General features: G+C 51.9%; 11 protein-coding genes across 11 annotated transcripts; 6 read left to right on the top strand and 5 right to left on the bottom strand.

Moving 5' to 3' along the window:
• Positions 1–1345: 1345 nt before the first annotated feature.
• On the top strand, positions 1346–4765 carry COCMIDRAFT_35065 (uncharacterized protein; the record flags this gene model as incomplete). The annotated part of the gene is made up of 8 exons (XM_007687891.1): positions 1346–1913; positions 1964–2098; positions 2147–2229; positions 2287–2390; positions 2444–2728; positions 2779–2914; positions 2964–3644; positions 3710–4765. 8 exons carry the CDS (start codon positions 1346–1348, stop codon positions 4763–4765), a joined length of 3048 nt encoding a protein of 1015 aa, XP_007686081.1.
• A 1734-nt stretch (positions 4766–6499) lies between these two features.
• Positions 6500–7072, top strand: COCMIDRAFT_90320 (uncharacterized protein; the record flags this gene model as incomplete). Its single annotated transcript, XM_007687911.1, has 1 exon — positions 6500–7072. One exon carries the CDS (start codon positions 6500–6502, stop codon positions 7070–7072), a length of 573 nt encoding a protein of 190 aa, XP_007686101.1.
• A 322-nt stretch (positions 7073–7394) lies between these two features.
• COCMIDRAFT_35063 (glycosyltransferase family 2 protein) lies at positions 7395–8190 on the bottom strand (the record flags this gene model as incomplete). The annotated part of the gene is made up of 2 exons (XM_007687890.1): positions 7395–8016; positions 8081–8190. 2 exons carry the CDS (start codon positions 8188–8190, stop codon positions 7395–7397), a joined length of 732 nt encoding a protein of 243 aa, XP_007686080.1.
• Positions 8191–8450: 260 nt separating this feature from the next.
• On the top strand, positions 8451–9362 carry COCMIDRAFT_90319 (uncharacterized protein; the record flags this gene model as incomplete). The annotated part of the gene is made up of 1 exon (XM_007687910.1): positions 8451–9362. One exon carries the CDS (start codon positions 8451–8453, stop codon positions 9360–9362), a length of 912 nt encoding a protein of 303 aa, XP_007686100.1.
• A 495-nt stretch (positions 9363–9857) lies between these two features.
• On the bottom strand, positions 9858–11650 carry COCMIDRAFT_90188 (uncharacterized protein; the record flags this gene model as incomplete). The annotated part of the gene is made up of 3 exons (XM_007687909.1): positions 9858–10190; positions 10255–10568; positions 10618–11650. The coding sequence occupies 3 exons, from the start codon at positions 11648–11650 to the stop codon at positions 9858–9860; spliced, it is 1680 nt and encodes a 559-aa protein (XP_007686099.1).
• Positions 11651–12345: 695 nt separating this feature from the next.
• Positions 12346–14466, bottom strand: COCMIDRAFT_90351 (uncharacterized protein; the record flags this gene model as incomplete). The annotated part of the gene is made up of 1 exon (XM_007687908.1): positions 12346–14466. The coding sequence occupies one exon, from the start codon at positions 14464–14466 to the stop codon at positions 12346–12348; it is 2121 nt and encodes a 706-aa protein (XP_007686098.1).
• Positions 14467–14704: 238 nt separating this feature from the next.
• Positions 14705–15938, top strand: COCMIDRAFT_35059 (uncharacterized protein; the record flags this gene model as incomplete). The annotated part of the gene is made up of 2 exons (XM_007687889.1): positions 14705–14820; positions 14885–15938. 2 exons carry the CDS (start codon positions 14705–14707, stop codon positions 15936–15938), a joined length of 1170 nt encoding a protein of 389 aa, XP_007686079.1.
• A 96-nt stretch (positions 15939–16034) lies between these two features.
• COCMIDRAFT_90259 (uncharacterized protein) lies at positions 16035–17394 on the bottom strand (the record flags this gene model as incomplete). The annotated part of the gene is made up of 2 exons (XM_007687907.1): positions 16035–17202; positions 17276–17394. The coding sequence occupies 2 exons, from the start codon at positions 17392–17394 to the stop codon at positions 16035–16037; spliced, it is 1287 nt and encodes a 428-aa protein (XP_007686097.1).
• Positions 17395–17839: 445 nt separating this feature from the next.
• Positions 17840–20023, top strand: COCMIDRAFT_90221 (uncharacterized protein; the record flags this gene model as incomplete). Its single annotated transcript, XM_007687906.1, has 3 exons — positions 17840–18179; positions 18240–19922; positions 19974–20023. 3 exons carry the CDS (start codon positions 17840–17842, stop codon positions 20021–20023), a joined length of 2073 nt encoding a protein of 690 aa, XP_007686096.1.
• A 572-nt stretch (positions 20024–20595) lies between these two features.
• On the top strand, positions 20596–21393 carry COCMIDRAFT_24691 (uncharacterized protein; the record flags this gene model as incomplete). Its single annotated transcript, XM_007687877.1, has 2 exons — positions 20596–21096; positions 21274–21393. The coding sequence occupies 2 exons, from the start codon at positions 20596–20598 to the stop codon at positions 21391–21393; spliced, it is 621 nt and encodes a 206-aa protein (XP_007686067.1).
• Positions 21394–21672: 279 nt separating this feature from the next.
• Positions 21673–22869, bottom strand: COCMIDRAFT_90192 (glycoside hydrolase family 16 protein; the record flags this gene model as incomplete). Its single annotated transcript, XM_007687905.1, has 2 exons — positions 21673–22712; positions 22779–22869. 2 exons carry the CDS (start codon positions 22867–22869, stop codon positions 21673–21675), a joined length of 1131 nt encoding a protein of 376 aa, XP_007686095.1.
• Between the last annotated feature and the right edge of the window lie 347 nt (positions 22870–23216).

Raw genomic sequence — 23216 nt, 5'->3', positions numbered from 1 at the left:
CAAAATTACAGTGGAATTGGCTTCTGGTCTCCACGTGGTCCAACCCGGCTCCATATCTGTAGGTGCCATGCTTGGTACTGCATAAAACCTCCAACCTACTTACAGCTGTGTAGGCGTAGCCGTATGCATTATCCGGTTTTTTTGAGGTAAGTACTTGGCTGGTTTCATATACCACGCGGCTAGTTTCATCTATTACCCACACTAAAAAAGCATTTTATCTGCATGATTCGTCCCAAGGCCAACCCCTGCTGTTCAACTCCATATTTACAATTCAACCTGATATGGTCTCTACCGCCGCTCTCCGCCCCTGGACCCCCACCCCCTTTATTTGCGAGGGTGCTGGAAGGAATAAGCCCGTTCATGTTTCGGGACTACGCGATTATCCGGCTAGCAAAACCGAGGCAATCGCTTAGCACGCCATGTCACGATCGGATCTGACCGGATAGACGGTACTATACGGTGTTATATGCATGCTTTGTAGGCCTGGTTGAAAAAAAAAAGCCCACTAACGCATTAACAGATGGAGCGTTCATAATTAGAGGTAGGGCCACGACAGCCCCAGCAAGTAGTTTCAGGGTGCAGCCGCACAAGACCTCGCTTAGACCCCATTGCAGGTATCCACCCCACTTGACGTAAGTAGGCACAAGGTTACCCCCTGCGGCATTTCGGCTGTCACATCCTAACCGGAAGGTAACCTTAGCTTCGGGTCCTCCTACCGGAGTAAATCAAGGCCTGCCTTGTGAACACGCATCTGTATATTGCCACCTGAATAACGGCTGAAGCTACCTCTAGGAACATCCAGTCATGTCGCTCAGACCGCACCATTGCAGTGGCTCAGAGCATTATGCAGACGCAGTCCGTCCTTGTGAAGGTCGTTTTAGTGGCCCCGCACCAGTTTCGTTTTGTGTCTGGCGTCCTGTTCGTAGACTCTTTTCTACTTTCAGCTACCAATCCGCAGCCCTCTAACGTTTTCTTGACATTGTACCGGCGTATAGCACGAATTTGCCCCGGTGAAGGTCGTCCGAGAACGTTCTCCTGATATTAAATGTCCAAGACATTTTTCATAGTGCGTCGATAAGACACCCCAGAAACTACAGTGCAGCCCTCACCTGGCAATTTATGGTGAAATTTTGCGTCATATAGCATGATCACATGGAAATCCCTTGTGGATCCAAGGGATTGCCACCCACGGGTGTATACGAGTAGGATCTTGCTCCAATTTTATCTGCCGTGTTTGAAACGTCCCCCCCTCTTTGATACAAAAGGGAGAGCTCTGGCAATGACATGAGGATTTCAGTAGCATGAGAACTCTCAGTCCTTCTACTCTACTTTATCAATTCTTAATATGAAGACGAACAATTGCTTCCAGGCAATGTCTTGCCTCCCTGAGGAGGATCGCAGACGGGTTTCCAGCTTTGGTCAAGGGCCAACTGTCTCAGTCCCACATTCCGTGGTCCATGAGGCATTCGAAAGGATTGCTGAAACTCATCCACATACCGTTGCCGCAACCTTTGCTGGTAACTCGCTTACGTACGAGCAGTTGGATGAAGCAGCAAACCAGCTTGCCAACCGCCTCATCCATGCAGGATTGAAGCCGAAGCAACGAGTATGCCTCGTTGTGCAACGCTCGTTCGAGATGCTGATTGGTATCTTTGCCATCCTGAAATCAGGATGTCAATATGTACCAGTTGATGGTGGGGTGGCATCAGAGGTTGCACTGACACACATACTTTCCGACTCTGGTGCCACTTTCATTCTATGCCTTCCCAAATTTTTCGAACGAACACAAAAGGTCGCCAAACAAGATGCAGTAATTGTTTCTTTGGAAGCGAACGTTGGTGCATCTTTTCCGTCAACACGCCCATCAGTCCCAGTTTCCCGCCATGATGGTGCATATGCAATTTACACATCCGGTAAGTTAACTCTCTATACAAATGAACCGCTACTTATCAAATCTCTATAGGCAGCACTGGTACACCCAAAGGTGTTGATGTTGCGCATTCAAACGTCACAAACGCTTTGTTATTAAATCCAGCGCGACTTGACATTACCGTTGGGTCCAAGGTTGCCCAAGTACTTAACATCGCATTTGACATGGGTAAGCTCTATAGAGAATGTCTGGAAAAATCGTCTAACAAGTGAACAGGAGCATGGGAAATACTGGCTTGCCTGATGAATGGTGGAACCTTGTACTTGCGGGGGTCAGATTGGACAGCTACACTCCGTGAGGTAAGCGATTCCATTCAGCCACCAAATCTGACCAATCATGTACTAACCGAGCCATAGGTCGATACACTTATTTCAACCCCATCCATTCTGTCAAAGTACCGTCGACATTCTTTTCCAAATATTAAACACGTCGTGACAGGCGGTGAGCCTTGCCCAAAAGCGTGAGTTGTCTCTCTTCGAAACCATCCGAGGACAATTTTTAACGGTTCGATAGACTGGCTGATGAGTGGGCTGAAAACGCATGCTTCTACAATATTTGTGGCCCAACGGAAATCACAATCCTAAACTCAGCACATCGCCATACCCCAGGCCAGTTTTTGTCCATTGGAAAGCCTTTGCCCAACACAACATGTTATCTTCTCGATGCAGATGAGCAACCGGTTCCTGTGGGGCAAAAGGGAACCATGTGGGTTGGTGGAGCTGGTGTGACTCGAGGCTATATCAATTTGCCTGAACTTACAGCTCGTCGTTATAAACATGACAAGTTCGTCAACGATGGGTACGTTTCATGAGATATCGTTAGTCTCATGTTTGACTTACACAGCGCAGGTCAAGAATGTTCAACACTGGTGATATCGCACGGTGGAGAGAGGATGGTTCGCTTGATATGCTCGGCCGTGAAGATGACCAAGTAAAGATCAAGGGTTTCCGTGTCGAACTTGACGGAATCACAGCCGTCGTAGAGGTAACCAGCCCTTATCTTGCACATCTTATGAGCTTGCTAACAGAACCAGTCATTCCAAAACGTAAGACGAGGTGCAGCAATGCTCGTCGAGAACGCACTCTGCGCTTTTTATGCCACAGAGGGTTCGGTTGACGAAGAAGCTCTCAAGAGTTTCACCCAGAAGCATCTACCTTATTACTCTGTTCCAGAAAAATGGGTCAAGGTCGACTCCATACCACTTACAAATAACGGAAAAGTCGATCGAAAAGTTCTGAAAGAATTGGTTTCTGCCCAGTCTAGCGATACACCAACGAATGAGAAGTCTACAGAAACTCTCAAGCCGAACTTGGTCAGCGTCAATGTAGAGACGTACTCTTCCGGTGGATCTTCCACTGAATCTTTCAAGGATCCAGAGAAGCAGGCTGTCATCATTACGAGCGGCGATTCTGAGCAAAGCAGCTCTGTAGAGGATTTGGCGGAGAGACTACCAGAAGTCTTGCCACCGAAGAACAGCTACCACGGTCTGCGCTGGGTTCGACATCGCGGACTTATCCTTTACCGCCGCTTTCTGTCTGTTGTTATACTAGCAAACATCGGAGTGGCAGTCTTTCTCTTGCACCGCAGGATTGGACAAAACAGGGACATTCTCGCCAACTTGTCCCTGGCCACAGCTGCCAATCTTGTCGTAGCAGTTCTCATGCGCTCGGAGCCAGTCGTCAACCTTCTTTTTACCGTTTTTTGCTCTGTTCCGGTAAGTAACCACTGTATTTCATGTGAGCATGACATGATGACTGACAGTAAACCTCCAATCTACAGACATTCTTTCCTCTAGCTATACGACGCCATTGTGCTAGAATCTTCCACATTGGCGGCATCCACAGCGGATGTGCAATGGCAGCCATAATGTGGCATTTTATATTCACCATAGACGGTACCGTGGATCTGGCACAGCCGGCATACATGCGTCGAATCTCGGTAGCTCCGGTCGTAGTATCATGGCTTGCGCTTCTCCTGTTACTCATCATCGGATCGACTTCGCACCCAACCTTCCGCGCCAAATACCACAATGCATGGGAGATGACCCACCGATTCGGTGGTTGGACTTGTCTTGCATTACTCTGGACACTTACATTCCTCGCGACCAAGGACCTTAATCCCGAGCTGCCGATTGCAACCGCCTATTTGCGCTCCCCAGGTATCTGGCTTCTCTCCGTCGCCACAGCAGCTATCATCTTCCCATGGTTGCATCTACGCAAAGTGCCCGTCCACTCTGAGGTTCTCTCAAACCACGCCATCCGTCTTTGGTTCGATTACACGACTCCTGTTGTTGGTACCGCCGTTAGGCTTGCCGAACGTCCCTTGATTGACTGGCATGGTTTTGCAACCATTACCAATCCCGAAGGCAATGGATTCTCACTTATTGTGAGCCGTGCAGGTGACTTTACAGGCCGTACAATTGAGCGCGCACCAACCCATATCTACGTTCGTGGTATCCCGACTTGCGGTGTTCTACGCATAGCCACACTCTTCAAGTCAGTCGTCCTTGTCGCAACAGGATCAGGTATCGGGCCATGCCTGGCTGTCATCCTCGCTCAAAAGGTCCCTTGTCGCATCCTGTGGACTGCGCCAAACCCTGAACAGACATTTGGTCAAAAGATTGTGGATAGCGTCAAAGCTACAGATTCAAAAGCAGTGATTTGGAACACGAGAACACAAGGAAAGCCCAACATGTCCCTGATAGCGTACCAGCTATGGAAGGAGAGTGGAGCGGAAGCTGTTTGTGTGATCAGCAACAAGAAGTTCACTACCAAGATTGTGTACGATATGGAAGCCAGAGGCATTCCAGCTTATGGTGCTATTTTCGACTCGTAAATGGATTTTCTTTCGGGTTATAATTTCTTGGATATATTGGGTGGTTGGTTGTTGGATCGTCTCTGGCGTAGGGATAATTGGGAAAAAGGTTTCATTAGACTTGGTTTTCTAAAAGGCGTTTAACTTTGCACTCATACAGCCTCGGGTGGGATAGCCGCTGTTTCGAACATTTTGTTTATTTCCTAATCAATCAATAACGTATTTTTCACAAACATCGGAGAACTCTGAGTTACAACGACATGCAAGTTCATGCAGGTAATATTAACGATATCAAGCAGCATTCCTACCAGTCGCTGGTCAAGTTGATTATCGAACCCTTCAGAAAAAAATGTAATAGAGTCAGCTACTTGGGTCCCTTGAATGCACTAGTTGAGAATAGTTTATTAAGACGATGTTAATGGTGTGAGCGTAGTGAGAACCCTTTTTGGTTCAGCAGGAGCTTCACTACAGGCCAATAGTTTGTCGCCAAGCAGTTTTCTGTAATGTCATGACTTGCCAATGCTATCCTAACATTTTTTAAGAATAGACCGTATCAAGTTGGAAGACGACGGAGATCCACGGTGGGTCATGGGAGACTGTATCCCCCACTTGGACAGGGGTGCATGAACTACACTGTGACTCTACAAGCTTTTGCGGCTCTGCCCCACTACAATGCGCCTTTTCTTGGGATTCTCCAGTCGAATATCCCTGCCTCTGATCATACTGTGTAGGGCTGAATGTTTGCATGTGCACCGTTCCGCGGAACCAATCCATGTCGCGACCCACTTATGCGATCACTGCCTTTTAGGATACGCTCCGGTACCGATAGTTGAAACTTCTCTTAGTTTCCCGTGATTGTAAATATCACTCACCTGACCAGATGATAGAGTACTTTTGGAATGATCTGTCGGTGGCCACAAGGACAACCCAGCTTAGCCTTATATCTAGCGTCTTTTATTGAAACTGTCTTATAGCAGGTATTGCTAAACCCTAACTGTTAGTCTACACACTAACATCAGCGCTATGGTCTTCGCGTACTCAATGAGAATCGTTGAAAACAAAAATCTGGCTCGCAGTATGAACTTTGTCTGCTAGAACATCAGCGTACTTACAGCATAGATATCCACTCGTAGTGTTAACCTACCCCATTATTATGCTTCATGATTGTCATTTCGGACCCACCGCCTTCTTGCACAGTACGGCCGCGTTCCCAATGTCTAGTTGGTCTCCACTTTGCTCCTCGGTTGCCAGAATCTCCCCGATATTGTGAAGCCAATAAACACTTATTCATCACCTCACAACTTTATCATTTCGTCCAAATCGGGGTTGACCATGAGTTCAAATGGGTATCACTATGCCTCCATTTTCTGAAAAGAGTAAAGCCACTGGATTTCACTCTTCACTAAGACTGTTTAGAGCAATGTCTCTGGAATTAGTATGTCTGAGTCTATGAATCCTTCGAGCCTTGAGTCACGGGTCAGATTGTGAACACGCAGAGAGACAAAAACTACTGCTTTACTTTCATTTCACCCTACAGCTGAGACCTGAGGTGCCCTGCAAAGCATTTCTTGTTCGGGTATATGTAACCAACTTCGTTTCTCATCGCCAGCGCTATCAACTCACTACGGCACGACTTGACCTTTCACTACAATTTTCATACCTTACAACTCAATTCATTTTACTTTTCCTACCCCCATTACACCAGTCACCTCCCAAAATCTTAGTGGCCCAACTGCCTGCAAACCAGCCCATTAAATGGCGCGAGACAGCCTCCTCCGTCACATTTTCAAGCGTGGCCCCCTTTCCCTCAAGTACCGAAAACGCACACGCAGTGCTCCTTTCCGCAACAACGAATCTGACGAGTCGCTAATTCTCGAAAGACCTCACTACACGCGCAGACCATCATCATGGCGCGACGAAATACCAGACGACCACGACACTCGCAGGATGCACAGAAACCAGGACACCTCATATGACTCGTATTCTACCACGTCCGCCACATCACCAACTACCTTCAGCTCCTCCGGTTCAAGCCTCACAAACACTTTGTTACTCGCGCATCCATGGATTCACCGCCCCACCTCACCGCTGGCAATCAGCACGCGCGACCTCTTCTTCGCCGTGGTGCAAGAAGCCGTCGCTGCCACAACTTTGCACATGAACACTTTGGACAGGGCACTAGAGATGCTGGAGACGATGCAGGGACTCAGTGCGACGGTTGATGTCTTGAGGGGAGAGATGCAAGAGAAAAGAAAGGCGTGTGAGGTGGTGAGGAAAGAGTTGTTGCAGTTTGGTGAGGTAATTCGAGCGTTGGGGCTTGTAGAGTAATTGACAGGAGTGGAGTATAAGCATGGTTCTTTTTCTACAAAGGAATCAGGTTGGTAGTCTAGATGGATGTGAGATAGGACCCAAAAAGTTTTGTTTGCATGCTTGAAAATGGGAGAAGGTTTACAGGCGTTGTACAAGATGAAGCCTAGGGTGATGAAAAAATTATCATTTAAAAGTTTATATCAAGACACATAAAGAAAAAAAGATTCCAGGGTAGTGTCAATATCTCTCACCCAGTCCAGTCCAGTCCAGTCCAGTTCAGCCTAGGATATCTTGAGACTCATCCCACGTTACTCAATGCCAATCAATCTTTCCCTGCCCTCTAGACCTTTAACCAGAGGTTCAAGACGCCCTTGGCATACTCTACAATCTCATCGCCACCAAGTTTGCTCTCGCCGTAAAGGCGATCAACAAACGAAATCGGAACCTCGGCAACCGTGCATCCCATAGCCTTCGCACGCACCATCATCTCCATCTGGAACGTATATCCTTTGCTCTCTGTGCTCCGGATAACCTTTTGCAGAATCTCCTTCTTGTACAGCCTGAAGGAGCCTGTGAGATCGCTCACGCCGGGCCTGAGGACAGTATCCGCGAACAGATTCGCACCCCTGCTAACAAACTTGCGCTTCAGATCCCAGCCGTAGACGCCGCCGTTGCCCGCATACCGCGTCCCGGTAACAATGTCGTAGTTCTTCGTCTTTTGGAGCGCAATCATGGGCGCGATGAACTTGGGGTGATGGGAGAAATCCGCGTCCATGATGATGACAAAGTTGCCAGTTGCGAATTGCAGGCCGTGAACGTAGGCCGTGCCGAGACCCAATTTGCCTGCGCGTGCGCGGATCTGGATGCGTTCGGGGGAGTAGACCTTTTGGAGCTGGGCAGCGACTTCTTGGGTACCGTCTGGAGAGCCGTCGTCGACAATGATAAGTTCCCAATCGAGGTTGCTGCGAGACAGAGTTAGTAAGAATGAGGGGTGTGAGGAACGAGGGGGGAATGGTAGCGACGTACTTCTCGGTGAATGTCTTGTTGAGCAGCCATGTTATAATAGGGAGGTTGCGGCGCTCACTGTATGTGGGCAAAAGTACAGAGTACTTGTTCTTGCTCGCCTCGGGTGCCATGGTGAAGGTGCTATGTTGCGAATTGGGGGAACGAGCGACTGGAGTTGAGCGTTGTGATTGTTCGAAGTTGAGGGATGATCGCCGAGGTGATCGTGTCCGCATTGCAGTGCAACGCGAGGGAGGACCCTGACCTAACCCGTTTAGTCCATGTCCTCACTCCACGACCGCACTACAAGGCCTGGATCACCAGTCTTGCATGCTTACCAAAATTAGAGGACCAGCGTTTATAGCACAGCGAGTTTGTTCAAGCGATTTTGACCATGCTGCCCTCTAAACGTAAGAATCTTCTCCTCTGCCTCGATGCCTTCGACACCCTCTTCACCCCTAGTACTCCCATCCCAACCGCCTACAGACAAGCAGCATCTCGTCACGGGATCCAGATTCCCTCTACGCAAAGCCTAGCATCAAGCTTCAAATCTTCATTCAAAAACACGTCTCGAAAATACCCAAACTATGGCAGATCCACCACAGGTCTCAGCCCCGAAAAATGGTGGAAAACCATTATCCAAGACACTTTTGCCCCGTTCCTGCAACAAGGCCAGACAGTTCCAGAGGAACTCACCAGCGAACTCCTTGAACACTACTCTTCAAGCAAGGGATACAAAGTATTCGACGATGTCAACCCTTTATTTAGCATGCTACGCAATGCAAAACAGCAGCGCTCATACTCGTGGCCATGGGGCACGACTATTGTGGGCATAATCACCAACTCTGACGATCGCATTCCGTCCGTCTTATCTTCGTTTGGCTTGGACGTGGCATCTCGCCGGTACAGCAACAACGGTAGTACAAAAGAAGTAAACATGACTGCACGGGATCAAGATATTGACTTCGTACTCCTATCCTACGACGCCAGCGTTGAAAAACCGCACCCTGTGATTTTCTCCCTTGCAGAAGAACTGCTCGGCGACGTTTTATCGAGCAGAACTGATACGCAAGGAAGAGGTCTACAAGCAAGCGACTTTGAAAAACTCCATGTAGGCGATGATCTGGACAAGGATTATCTGGGTGCAAAAGGAGCGGGGTGGGGTGCGCTATTGCTGCGGCGCGATCAGGGGCTAGGGAAAGGTATACAGAGTATCGAGGTGCAAGGGAAAAAAGGAGACAAGAAACATGTACAAGCAGTTGGTAGCCTTTTAGATATTGCTAGATGGCAACCTACTAGTCCATAACGTATATCTCCAAAAATGAGGAAAAGAATTATTTGGATACAGGAAATCACGCAACCAAAACACAAAAATATACAAGTGTTGTCATCACATCGATTTCTCATACTCATTTCATCTACCGTTGTCAATGCCGTCACACATCTGTCTTCGCTAAGAAGCCGAGGCATCAAAACATAACAAACAAAAAGCCCATTCATCGTGTACAAGTGTTTACCCACCAATCCGTAAAAGAAGAAAAATACCTCACACCAAATAGAATTGGGTATTCAAACATTTCAACCACCAGTGGCCCGCGTCTCATCTCGGATTTTCCCAGTCCGAAGTAATGCGCGCCTTGGATGAAATGGATGCTCAGCCGGTATCCATTTGGGGAGTTCGTAATGTCGCGTGGCTACAAAACGTCACGGCGTAAAACGCAAACAGGCCAGAGACAAAATATGATAACAAGTCGTTGCACCGCCCAAATGCATGCTGGGACGTCGAATGTTTCTCCAATGTCTACAACTCTTCGTCTTCTTCCATCTTGGATTCAATAGTAGGAATGTTGCCATCAGAGTTCCCTCGCTCTTTCTGGGCGCCCATTAATGCTTGGCCAAGGCTCTTGCGGACGCTCTCATCAAATCCCGGTAATGAAGCGCGTTGCTTCTTAAAGGGCGATGCGAGGGGGTTCGAGGAATTAGTTTCTGACGAGTTTGCAGGTGCGGAGGTCGAGGCATCGTTTGAAGATGAAGCATCGGGCGCTGGTGTGCCAGACAGAGGAGATCCGGAAGCGTCTGAAATCGAAGCACCTGCGGGACGGCCCACTGGCTCGGCCGAGTGTTGACGTTTGAGCTGTGCAGTGTCAGCATCGCATACCACATCTTGGAACTAGCCAACATACCTTGATCTTGCGTACACCCTCTGCAAGTTCGCCCTGTTTCAAAGCGTCTTCTGGCGACAGTAGGCCCTTGTCAATGACATCTTTGTCGTCGTCCACATCCTCCAGCCTGACGTCGTCTTCGTCATCTGCGTCACTGTCCATGGCGTCTTGATTCTTTTTCTTAGACTTTGGGGATGTTTCCCGGTAACCGCCAAAGTTCTTTGTTCCAGCATCTGCGTTGAGGGGCTTGAGGCTGCCAAAGTCGAGTGTTCCTGACTTTCGCTTGGCGGCCGGCGAAGTGACCTTGGGCGGCTCCTTGCTGGTCAGGATTCCCATCTTGCGCAACTGGCCTGTTCGGGGTTAGTATATTCACTCTTATCTACAAATTTTGCAACTTACGCTCTCCGCGGTACAAGAAGGTGAAGACGGCGTAAGGCTTGTCCGGAGGATCTATACCAGTCACAGTCTGGGTGCTGATGGACTTGGGATCCAGTGTCTTTGGCTTCGCAAAACTTGTAGTGTGGTCGACATCGTCACCCTCTCCGCCGTTCTGTTCGTCGTCGTCATGTGCGTCGAATTGCGGCGAGTACTCGCCACGCTTGATCTCTCCAGACGCTAAAACACGGAACAAGGCAACCTTGATTTGTCCTGCGGCCTCGGGCATAGGGGGCTCGTCTTCCGAATCCGAGTCGGTGGTGAAGAATTCGTCGTTGCCAGAAAGTGTTTCGACAGGCGCGTCCTGGCTTTCGCTGTAGCGCAGCACACCGTTGGTAGAGGGCTTCTTGTCTTCTTCATCACTGCTGTTCATGGCCTCTCTCCGCTTCGCCCGCTTCTTCTCCAGGCGTTGCTTTCTCCGCTCAATCTTTGCAGCCACGTCTTTATCCTTGCCTTCGAGATCAAGGCCATTGAGCCATCGCTCGAGTCCGACCTCGCGGAAGAGAAACTCGCGTTCGGCGAGTCCCCCACCTTCCGACTCTGGTACGCTGACCCACCGTGAATTGACCCACGTCTCCTCGCCGCGGCGCAGCAGAGTCGCAACCTCCTCCTTTGCCCTTCCGTCAAAGTAAATGTATGCGGCGATGGTCTCGTTTGGCGAGGTGGTGAGGGGCTTGTACGGGGCTATCGTGGGACTGTACTTGCCCCGCTCACCAGTTTGGCCGGGCAGGCCACCCACAATCTTGGGCTTGGGGTTGGGTTCTTCGGGCGTGGGCTTTGGGGTCGAGTAGGGGACGTGCAGACCTGGGGTGAGCAGCGTGATGGAGATTGCAAAAGACGACTGCTCGGGCTTGGTGGCGCCGGGGGGGATCTTTGCTGGGGGCACGGGGATATACGACGTGATACGGTGGTACTTTGATTGCTTCTGGATGGAATACTCGGGCAGCGGATTAGAGTCGGCGTGTATCGAGACGGCCAGGCCCAAAAAGGTCGGCATGGCGGGCAGCGGGCGTGTGGGGAGGGGGGGAGGGCGGCGGGAGAGGGAGGGCAAGTGGTGGTGGTGGTGGTAGTAGTGGTGGAGGAGGACTGGGCGGCGTGAAGCTGCGGAGATGGCAGCGGAAGAGCGCTGGTCTTGGCAGAGAATGAATGGAGGGAGAAAATATCCCTGCGGACGTAAGCCGCTGCCGGAGGGGCAGCTGCGCGAGTAAGTAGGCGAAAAGGGCGGCGAGGCGGTGTGAGGTAGCAACCAAGTCCAAGTGTCTGTGTTGTTGGTTTAGGCGGAGAGCTTCCGTAGCGGGCGGTCCCACCATGTTCACGGCAGACGGCGCTCCACGGGCGCCCCCTTGGGCCAATCACGTCGCCACCGCCAGCTATCTGCAAAACGCCATCTATTCCACGCGCCTCGACGACATCGCTGTGCCATCGCCATATCTTCACCCACCATGTGCCTGTCGAACCAGGGGTCATGCTGAACGGCGATCGAGGGTGGGGTTCGTCGTGCTAGCGGCATGGCACCTGTGTGTGCGTGTTGCTTCTGCAGGCCCGCTAAGTACTGTGCATTTCACCCAAGTAGTACATGGCCACAGCCTTCCCGATAAGTACACATTGGTCTTCCGTCTACACTACACTACACGCACACTCAATCACTCCCACACCCTGCAAACAGCCCCATGGGCGGCCGTCTCAGGCTCCTCACTCGTCCTCATCCAGCGCAAACATGTCCTCCGCCCTCGGCCGCAACCGGCGAGCCCTTGCTACCGCCGTCTCCCCGGGAATCACGTCGGCCTCCGCTTGTGCAAGCGCAGGCTCAACCGCATCTGTAGACACGGCCACTTCGTCTGCTTCCATGCCCAATGCTTGATCCATGTCGCCCTCAGCACCATCGTTGCCTGTCTCGTCATCGACATGCATCTTCTCATCCTCGTCGACATCTTCACCGCCAGTGCTAACCGCTTTGCGGACTACATTGCCCTTCCGTTTCCTCCTCTCTGCCAATCGCCTTGCCTGCTCCTCCTCCTCCTTCTGCCTCTCGCGCGCGTTGAATGCCTCGTCCAGATGGCCAAGTGTCGACTCGTCGAACAAATGCTCGTCCTGCCATACCTTGAGAATGACATTGACTTCATCCCGGTAGCTTCTCTCCGTCATCCGACCCATTTCCAGCTGCAAAGGTAGCTGCTCAAGATGTTCAAACACTTTGCGGCCCACAAGCTCTGTAGCTATCGCAAGACGGTATTTGTACGACACTCCAGACTCTTTTGCAGTGACAAGAAGTACATCTGAAATAATGCGCAACGCGTTCAGCGTCACCTGTCGGGTATCAGGTCGGCGAAGGTCGTCTTTTGTGTCTGCATCGGCCGGCCTGTTCCTCGGATTGGTATCAGTGAGCTGAAAGGGGCGTATGATGTTTGACACAAGAATGTTCACCACTTCGTCCATGCCCTGGCCAGCGTGTTCCACTGCAAAGTTTGAAATGGCAGCAATGTCATCGGCCACAATGCTACCAGGCGGAAGGGACGTGAGCAACCATAGCAGCATGGCTCTTGACCGCGGACTCATGATGCCGTGTCCATTATCAACCCGCCCAGGATAATTATCTCCAACTGGAAGGGGCTTGTACTGTGGCTTCTCCTTTTCGTCTTCATCATCACTGTCCATCATGTCATCTTCCGAATCAAATGCGCCCAAGTGGTCGGCAAACTCGTCGGCAAGGGGATCTATAGGCCCGCGCCAGTCACCCTGGCGCTCGAAAATCTCGGGATTCGGACTGTCACAAACAATCTGGTGCAAGCGCCATCGGTAATAGCGGTTCACAGGATGCTTTTGGTCAAAGAGCCAAGCGAAGCGTTCTTCTTCTTGTATCTGCGCATCGTTCATCAATGCAGCCTCAAACTCCACACCGCCGAGTATCACGCCCTCTATAGTCTGGTGCACTAGCCTTAGCGTCGCAACGTCCGGGGGCTGGTTGGCGGTGACAATAAGTTGCTCGGTGTCTTCGCGAGGCCTATCTCTCCCTCCGCCGCCACCACCACCACCTAGATCGGGGGGTGGTGCAAAACCTTTCGGGATTTCAGGCGCCTGCCATCGTGCGCCAAATGGCTCTGTGCGCTGTGCTGTATCTGCCGAGCGGCCACCCAGATATCTGTCCAAGTGTAGATAGTAGCCCTTGCCTAGATACTTTTTGTCGTTGAGTTTATTCATAGCATCGTCCAAGTCGCGTGCACTCGCATCCTTGTCGAATATGACCTTCATTGTTGCAGACGGCCGGCCTTTGGGTGACGGGCCTTGTGGTGGTATCTTCTCAACTCGTGTAATTTTCAGGGATGGGAAATCGGCAAAGAGTTCTTCTACCCGGCGTGGATCAATGGCAGGTGGGAGGTTGGATGCCTTTGCTACGACAGTCGTAAACACATTCTCGGTCGGCTTTGGGCCATCCAGCGCAGCAGGACCAGTAGGTACCGACACACCAAATCGCGATGGCATCTGTTGTGCAGGGCGCCCCGGGGTGACTCCAGGCCTTGGGTAGCCGTCGAGCGGCTCAGCGTCGAGTGTACCAGGGCCGCTTTTCATGGTCCGCTGTCTGCCCGTAAAGTGCCTTTTACTTCCAGTTGGAACAAACACATTGTCGGCCTCCTGGTCGCGCTCTGACTCGCCCAGTACGCTTTTCTCGCCCCCATGCTCTGCTTCGAAATCCGCCATGACCTTGTCGAGCGCATTCTTCTCTTCTCGTGCCTTTGCTTCTTCATCTTCTTTGGCCTTGGAATTTAATTGCGCTTTGTTGGCTTTGGCGCCGCCGAGAGAGAACTTGAAAGCCATATCTGGGGTTCAAGTGAGATTGCGTAGGGTTAGTGCGACATGGAGTGTCGAGGGGTGAGTGTGCAAGTGTCAAGGTTGAGCTTGCGACAGGACCCATGGGAGATGCAAACTAGCGCGTCCATCCCGACAGCCGGTACTTACGTACTTTGACTTTCAAGATCCTGGACTGTCATCCCACAACGTCATGCCCATCGCAACACAGACAGGCAAGACGGACTGGCAGAGCAATCCGTCCGTCATGGCTTCTACACAGGACATCCCTGCTCTCCTTCGCTTCCTCAACCAAGAGGCCAAAGTCCCTCTCAAGCAGGCCATCGGCAAGGTGCCCAATCTGCGAGCTGCGAGCCTCAACACGTAAGCACGTGACAGCGTAACACCGCGTTTCAATACCCCACTAACGCCGAACGCACGGGACCAGCGCTCTAGACATATCAAAAGCCGATTTCGCAACGCTCAAAGACATTTTTGGGGATGAGAAAGCAGCGCGACAATGTCTCAATGCGGCAAAACGGGTGTCGAAGAAACGGACGGTTGCAGATCAAGATGGCGCTACAGCGGCATCTGCGCCATCCCCAGTCAAGAAGGCGAAGGCGAAGGCGAAGGCGACGTTTGGCCAGCCACTGAGTGGTGCGGAGCTCGAGGCTGAGCTTGCACTACCGGCAGCCGAGATGAATGAAGAGGTGTTGAAGGCAACGGTGTTATACACCAATCGTGCGCCTTTGTTGCTTGCATTTGCTGTTACATTGGTCAAGTACACGATGCCTGAGCAGCCAATCTCAAGTAGGTTGAGTCTCGCCCAAGCAGTCACATCTATGAATAGCAAGACGAAAGCTGTGCACGTTGGGCTGGACAAGGGGCGGCCTGCGGAAGAAGAAGGGTGGGGTGAGGAACAGCCAGTCATACGTATCATGACGCGTGAGATACGGGTTATGAAGCGGTGGGGGTACGAGTGGGAGGATGAAGGCTACGGGACTCAGCGAACAGCCGATTCTTTGCCCAACACAGCAGGTGAGAAAAGAGCGAAGGGGACTGCACTGTGGGCTATCGATCTAGAGGAGTTGAAGAAGGCCAACCAGCCGGGTGGCTCGACGCACTCCAAGAGTGGACAGGGAGACCTGCCAATTTATCCGGCGGAGAGGCCTAAACTGTATCTTCTGAAGGCATTTGACAAGCCGGCAGAAGATGAGGTCAAGCAAGAAGGCGATGCGCCGATGAAAGCAAAAGCGAAGGTGAGGAGAAATGCGGATGCTACAACAGCGCAAAAGAAAAGGAACCTGGGTTTGCTGCTAGGGGCACTGGAGCTGTTGTATCAGTCATGGGCAAGCATACTGAGCAAAGAAGAACTGGACAAACGTGCTTGGGGATGGTACGTCCATGTTCGACCCAACGTGGCTCAAGGAGCTGCGGGTTGGGGAGCAAAGGGCAATGTGAAGCTATCAGATATTCTGGACTTGCGGAGACCAAGCAAATAGCAGAACAGGGATACACGCTGAAGAGCCATGATGGATATCAAGATGTATTCCATCTAATGTTTTATTTGGGGGGTATCCAGATCACTCGCTATACAACTACAATTTGAACTCGGCATTGGTGAGTTCCCAGCCTACGCCACCAGCGCCTTCTTTGCGACTGGCGAGCTTTTCAGCCAGGGTCAGTTTTTTGTCGCGGTTCCGCTCTGTGCAAAGCTCAAAGACGGTGCTCAGGTTCAGGATTAGGGAATGGAATGGCGGACTGGTGTCGACCAAGTCGTTCAGGATGTTCTTTGCATCCGAGATGCGTCCAGTGTAGAGCAGACACACGGCCAGGTTCTGGGCCACCATGGCATCATCTGGGAACTGTTCGCGAAGGGCCTGCAGCGATGCTACGGCAGCCTGGTAATCGGAGTTTGCGAGCTCGATAAGCGCGTTGAGAGTGCCGTCGATGAGCTCGTCTGGAGAAGCTTCCGAGGCTCGGGCCAGACAGCGACGGGCCGCCTGCACGTGACCCACGCGCAGCCAGACCAGCGTCTCCATGAGGGCGATTTCTCTCGTCTGCCCTTCGTCGGCTGCCAGCGTGGATAGGTGCCGGCCAGCTCCCTCAAGGTCGCCCATTTCCACCAAGACATTTGCAACGCGGATGCCACAGTCGCGCAACCGCAATCTCCACAACTGCTTTTCAGACTCCGGACCCCTGACGATGTTTTCCCTGCATTCACGCGCAAGCTCGTAATAACCCATGATGCCCTTGCGCCACTCGCCATAGCCCAGGGCAGCCAGTCGGACGACCAGGAGTCGCAGCTCCCAAGGTACGAGATGGGCATTGGTGAGGGGGTGCCGGTAGAAGGCGCTGGCCAAGTCACCCAGGACCTTTGACTCCTGGGCAGCGAGGGCATGCTCCTGCAGCAGACAGAGACATGCTAGCCGCACATGGACAAGGTGGAAGAGGGTATCGTGGTCGCCCGGGGCAGCGGAGACCAGGTTGCGGGCGGCAGCAATGGCAGCAAGGCGATAGTGGCCCGAGTAGAGGAGCGAGTCTATGGGCGACGACACAGGAGGGGCGTGGGGAGCACTGAGGAAGGGCGGCGGGACGTTTGTGACGGGCAGAACGTGATAGGCCTGGGGGTCTTGCATAAAGCTGAAGTCCTTGGAGGGCATGTCGTCAATGGCGCGGGCCGGGGGTACATGTTGCTGCTGCTGCTGCTGCTGCGAAGGAGGCTGCGGGGCAGAATCAGGTCGTGTTGGAGGGGCGGCCAGGGGGCTGTATTGCCGTGTAAGTACGAGGTCGTCATGGGAGCTTCTTCACATGGCAACGGGCGCAGGAGAGGGCATACTCGTCGATGGTCACGTCTTCGGCATCGAGCGGGCCCTTTGTCGAGCGGCGGACGATGCCTTGACGACGTTCATGGCCCGACGCCGCCCGCCCGTGGCCTCGTCGCGCAGGGGCCTGCATAGCATGGAGGAGCGATGGGCAGGATAACGTGTATGTGTATGTATGTACTTATGTATACTATATGGGACCGTCTAAGGCTAGTAGCACATACACTGGATGCTTAGCCGGGGGGTTGGGCTTGGTCTTGGGCTTGGTGGAGGTGGAGGTGGAGGTGAACACAAGACGAGGCTCCGATGTTCGGCAGCCGGTGGTGCAACTGCGGGGACGGGCCAATCACGTCCCCCGCCGCCTCGACCTCGGACCCCACTGACTTTTCATCAGATGCGCCACGACTCTGTCCGGCCGTCGACCCAAGCGGCGACCACACGGTTTGACTCAAATACGCTTTTGCTTATTATTACCCCGTCTCTCCCGTCTTCTCTCTCCCTTGCCCTCCTTGCTTTTTTCCCTTTTCTGAGTGTCGCTGCTGTATACTTCGTCCCCTGCGTGGACGCCCGCCTTCATAATGCTCCAGTCACGCACGCGAGCTATTAATGCTCTCAACCGCACCCGCTGCTTTTCCACAACACCACACACAGCTGCTATCTCACCCTACCGTAGACCTGCCCACGCCCTCACTGTCAATGCCGCCCCCCAGGATGCAAAGCGAACACAGAGCACTGCCGCCGTCGGCACACAACCCCAATCGCGCTCAAGACCATCGCCCGCCTTCAACCGCGACGACTATGACAGCGTTCAGCCATTGAAGCAGTACCGCTCGCCCGCAATGGATCACTCCTTCGTTGGCATGACTGGCGGCCAGATTTTTCACGAGATGATGCTCCGTCAGGGCGTCAAGCACATCTGTACGCCTCTCTCGTTTTTTTCTTGGGCCACTGTCCTTGAAATTATACTAATGTGAATAGTTGGATACCCGGGCGGCGCCATTCTCCCCGTCTTCGATGCCATCTACCAGTCTGAACACTTTGACTTCATTCTCCCACGGCATGAACAGGGCGCAGGCCACATGGCCGAAGGCTATGCCCGCGCAAGCGGCAAGCCTGGTGTCGTCCTCGTCACCTCTGGCCCCGGCGCCACAAACGTCGTCACACCCATGCAGGATGCCCTCATGGACGGAACCCCTCTTGTTGTTTTCTGCGGTCAGGTCGTCACCAGCGCAATTGGCTCAGACGCTTTCCAGGAAGCCGATATGGTCGGCATTACAAGACCCTGCACAAAGTGGAATGTCCTTGTCAAGAACGTTGCCGAGCTACCGAGGAGAATCAACGAGGCTTTCGAGATTGCCACCAGCGGCCGCCCAGGACCTGTTCTTGTCGACTTGCCCAAAGATGTCACTGCTAGCGTTCTCCAAAGAGCCATCCCTATGAGCAGCACCCTCCCTACCACCGTCAGTGCCGCCACCATTGCTGCAAGGGAATTGAGCAAGCAGCAGTTGGACCAGTCCATTAGGAGATCTGCCGACCTGATCAACAAGGCTAAGAAGCCCGTCATCTACGCTGGTCAGGGTATCTTGCAAACAGAGGACGGCCCTCGCCTTCTCAAGGAACTCGCTGACAAGGTCACCATACCCGTCACCACCACTCTCCAAGGCCTCGGAGGTTTCGACGAGCTTGACCCCAAGTCTCTTCACATGCTAGGCATGCATGGCTCAGCTTATGCCAATATGGCTATGCAGGAAGCCGACCTCATCCTCGCTCTTGGTGCACGTTTCGACGATCGCATTACCGGTGCCATTTCCAAGTTCGCTCCTGCTGCCAAGGCTGCTGCAGCAGAGGGCCGTGGAGGAATCATTCACTTTGAAATCATGCCAAAGAACATCAACAAGGTTGTACAAGCAACTGAGGCTGTTGAGGGCGATCTTGGCACAAACTTGAAGCAGCTGCTACCCCTAGTAAACAAAGTTGAAGACCGTCCCGAGTGGTTGGGTCAAATTGCCGACTGGAAGAAGCGCTTCCCTTGGGCTTACGAGAAGGAGGGCGAGAATGGCTTGATCAAGCCTCAGACTATCATGGAAAAGCTTTCAGATCTCACGGCCGACCGCAAGGAACAAACCATTCTCACTACCGGTGTTGGTCAGCATCAAATGTGGTGCGCTCAGCACTACCGATGGCGGTACCCGCGTACCATGATTACCTCGGGTGGCCTTGGTACTATGGGTTATGGTCTGCCAGCCGCCATTGGTGCCAAGGTTGCACGACCAGACTGCACAGTCATCGACATCGACGGCGACTCTTCCTTCAGCATGACTCTGACTGAATTGTCGACTGCTGCCGAGTTCAACATTGGTGTCAAGGTCATTATTCTCAACAACGAAGAGCAGGGCATGGTCACACAGTGGCAAACACTCTTCTACACTGACCGCTTCTCCCACACTCACCAACGTAACGCCGACTTTGTCAAGCTCGGTGACGCCATGGGTGTTCAAGCCAAACGCTGCATCAAGCTTGAAGAGCTGGAGGATTCGCTCAAGTGGCTGCTCAATACTGAAGGTCCAGCCCTGCTGGAGATTGTGACAGACCAAAAGGTGCCTGTTCTGCCCATGGTTCCTGCCGGTAGTGCACTACACGAGTTTTTGGTATACGACGAGAGTAAGTCAATCTCAATAACAGAACTGATAGCGAATACTGACCCTATTGTAGAAACGACGAAAGAGCGCAGAGCTCAAACAAAGGCGAGATCGGGTCGCTGAACTGGATAGCTAATGTTTTGTGTTCATCCTTATTCGTTGTGTATATTTGAGGGTCAACCGGCGTTTGACAGCATCTGTTTTACTGTGATATGACCTGGGGATATCTGGCAAAGGTTTAGCCAGTTAAAAAGTAAGATATCATGTTTTTGTAAACAGAGAGGGGGTGGTTTGAATTACAGACATTTCGTGTGGGCAGCTTCCGACTTACCATGAGGGAATCCAAATCTCAACCATGGTTTCAATATGGAAGTTTCAGTGTAAGAATTTAGTCGAAGCATACAAAAGCAAGGCTCATTTGTGCTGTATTCCGTTTCTTACGAACATTCACATTATACAACCACAGCAGATTCAGACACTGCGAACACAGGCCAAGATACGTACTGCGACTCCCGCGCTTACAGAGAATCCAGACGCCACGAACAGGGAACCCCGAGTGAATCACAAGTAAAAGTCTCAATATATCAGAGACCACAAGCCAGACTTTGGATCAACGTAGGCCACCACCAGTATAATTATAGAGAGTTGTGCACAACGAGATTTGGGGAAAAACATAACACCCAAATAAGACCACCATGTCTCAACCAGCAACTCCTATGCTCAGAAGCAGACCAAGTACCAGCTGGTGGGCTCGCCGCCACACGTCGCTCCTCCATGAATCCGACTTGAATCACACCTCCCTATCTTCTTGCCATGGAGAGAACACATCCAAGTCTTGCACCAAACCCCCTTCCCCACCCTTGTCCCGCCAACCCTCACTACAGCGACCCAGATCACCTACCCCTGACATCATGCTCAGCGGCTGGCAACCCGTAGAACCAAGCCCTGCACTCTGGGTCTTTCTTAGGAACGTTCCTTCGCCACCGTCTGCGCCGGAGTTTGAGGTCCCGTCTGAGGTACGGGCACGGGCACAGCAACAGGCAGAGGAACAAGCACGGGCAGCACCACTTCAAACAGAAGGTGATGGTTCAAGGCGTGATTCTGTAGTCGACGAGGAGATGTTGCCTCGTGCAGGGAGAAATGGGGGAGAGATTGTAAGGGGTGTGAATGTGGATGTGGAGAGCCAGGAGGAAAGGGTACAGGGGATACGACGGGTGTGGGGGAGGTTTAGGGGGTGGATGCTTGGTTGTTTGATCTGAAGAATACAAGAATTATTTTATTAGCACGTGATAAGTATGAGCAGTAGACAGATAATACACACACACACACACACATATATATATATTTCTTTTCTTCTGCACTCTTGTTTGCAGGTACAAAAAAGCTATGGTGGCGAAAAGTTAATTGTGAGGTCATTTGCACGGATGAGTAAGAAGGTTAATCAAAGTGTGAGATGTGAAGGTCAAATCGGGCGGAGGGGCGGAAGCGAGTAAGACGAACACGGATATCGAAATGGTAAGATTGGAATCCACTAGTATTGTGGAACCAGATGGTTGGAATATTAGAGTCGTACTAATTTTATTGATCTTCATCATCTCATTTTACAAAGAAAAGTCGAGAATGGAAAGATTTCAAGTATAACTTATGCAAGGAGATTCGAAAATTGAATCCTCTTGAACTTCCATTGAACGCTCAAATGGGGTATTAACAATGGTGTATATACAGTTTACAATAGCAAATAAACAAATCGCTTCGCTTTTTTTTCTTTCCTTCTAAATCGCAAATGCAATAGCAGCGGCGCCCATCAGCGCTGCGTACCTCCACTTGACGCTCTCAACACCCGCACCGTTGGACTCTGGCAGCGCACTGCTAGTGGTCGCAGCCTGATCAGCTGCCGCCACAGCCGCCGTCTTGCTGGGCGCGCTGCTCGCACCCTCGCTGCTAGCACCAGAAGTAGCCGAGGAGGAAGCGCTCGCGGTGGCAGACGAAGACACAGACGTAGTCATGGACTTTGACGCCGAAGCAGAGGCAGAGGCAGACGAAGAAGAAGACGACTTATCCGACTTGCTCTTGTCACCGCTTCCATCCCCCTTCGTATCCACAACAATGCTATCATACTTTCCGCTCAAATCCCCATAGTGGTACTGCTTAGCAGGCGCATGGTTGATAACCTCGACCTTCTCCACGACCATCGAGTACGGTCCCTTTCCGAAATCCGTAAGACCGCCTGCCCACTCAATCGTGCCCTCCGAGTTATCCGGGTCGCCGCCGGCCCAGATACCGATGCGCACGTTCATGGGGGTCTGCGGGTATCCGTATGCCGAGTTCACGTCGGCATACTTGACTTCGCGCTGGACGCCGCCGTCGATGATCCACTGCATGCTGTCTTGTGTCCAGGAGATGGTGTAGTTGTGGAGCTCGGTTTCGGCGTTGCCGGAAGGGATAGCGGCTTTGGCCATGCGGTTGTAGGTGGCTGTGTTGCCCTTGGAGAAGTAGTTGGTTTGGACTTCGGCGGCCTGGCCGCCTAGCCATTCCCAGTCGATTTCGTCGAGGTCGTCGGATTGGAGGATGGCCGAGGAGACGATGCCTGTGCCGGGTGCTACGCGCATGAGGAACGAGACGGAGCCGAAGAAGATGTACCATTTGGACTGGATGGTGGGGTGGTCGCCTTTCTTGGAGATTTTGAACTCGGCTCCTTTGTCACTGTAGGAAACACCTGAGGCGGTCATCTTCCAGTTGTCATCGTCGGCACCTTCTTTGGTGAAGTCGCGGCTGTAGTATGATGTGTCGAGAGCGGCGGCAGCAGGACATGCTGGACAGTGTTAGTTTGAGCGATACTCAGATTAAGACGCTTTCTGTCTGAGGAGGAGAGACTTACACTTCTTGGTAGGATTACAGTCTGTATGTGTCTGGCCGAGTACAGAGTAGGTCAAGCCAGACAAGACGAGTAGGGAGGTAGGAAACAACATTATTGGATTAGTATATATGCGAACTTGGATTAAAATATATATGTATATGTAGAGAAAAGGCGAATAAGGTAATTAAGAGGCTTATTAGAATGAGGTAAGAAAAAGGCAATATGAGATAGGATGATGATGCCGAGGAGAGCCGCTTCGTCGAGATAGAATATATGTGTGAAACCCTTCCCCCCAAAAGATGATAAGAGAGAGAGAGAGGGCCGCAGCGCCGACTAGGCTACAAAAAGAGTCGGTCTAGAAACCAAGAAGCAATGCAAGCATCAAATTTAGAAAAAGGAATCCATGAATCCCGTATACCAACCACCTGATGGGATAACGCGAATCCATGGTAGGCTTGG

This window comes from Bipolaris oryzae (genome assembly GCF_000523455.1).
Source record: "Bipolaris oryzae ATCC 44560 unplaced genomic scaffold scaffold_35, whole genome shotgun sequence".
Lineage (NCBI taxonomy): Eukaryota > Fungi > Ascomycota > Dothideomycetes > Pleosporales > Pleosporaceae > Bipolaris > Bipolaris oryzae.
This window is presented reverse-complemented; position numbering and strand designations above follow the sequence as displayed.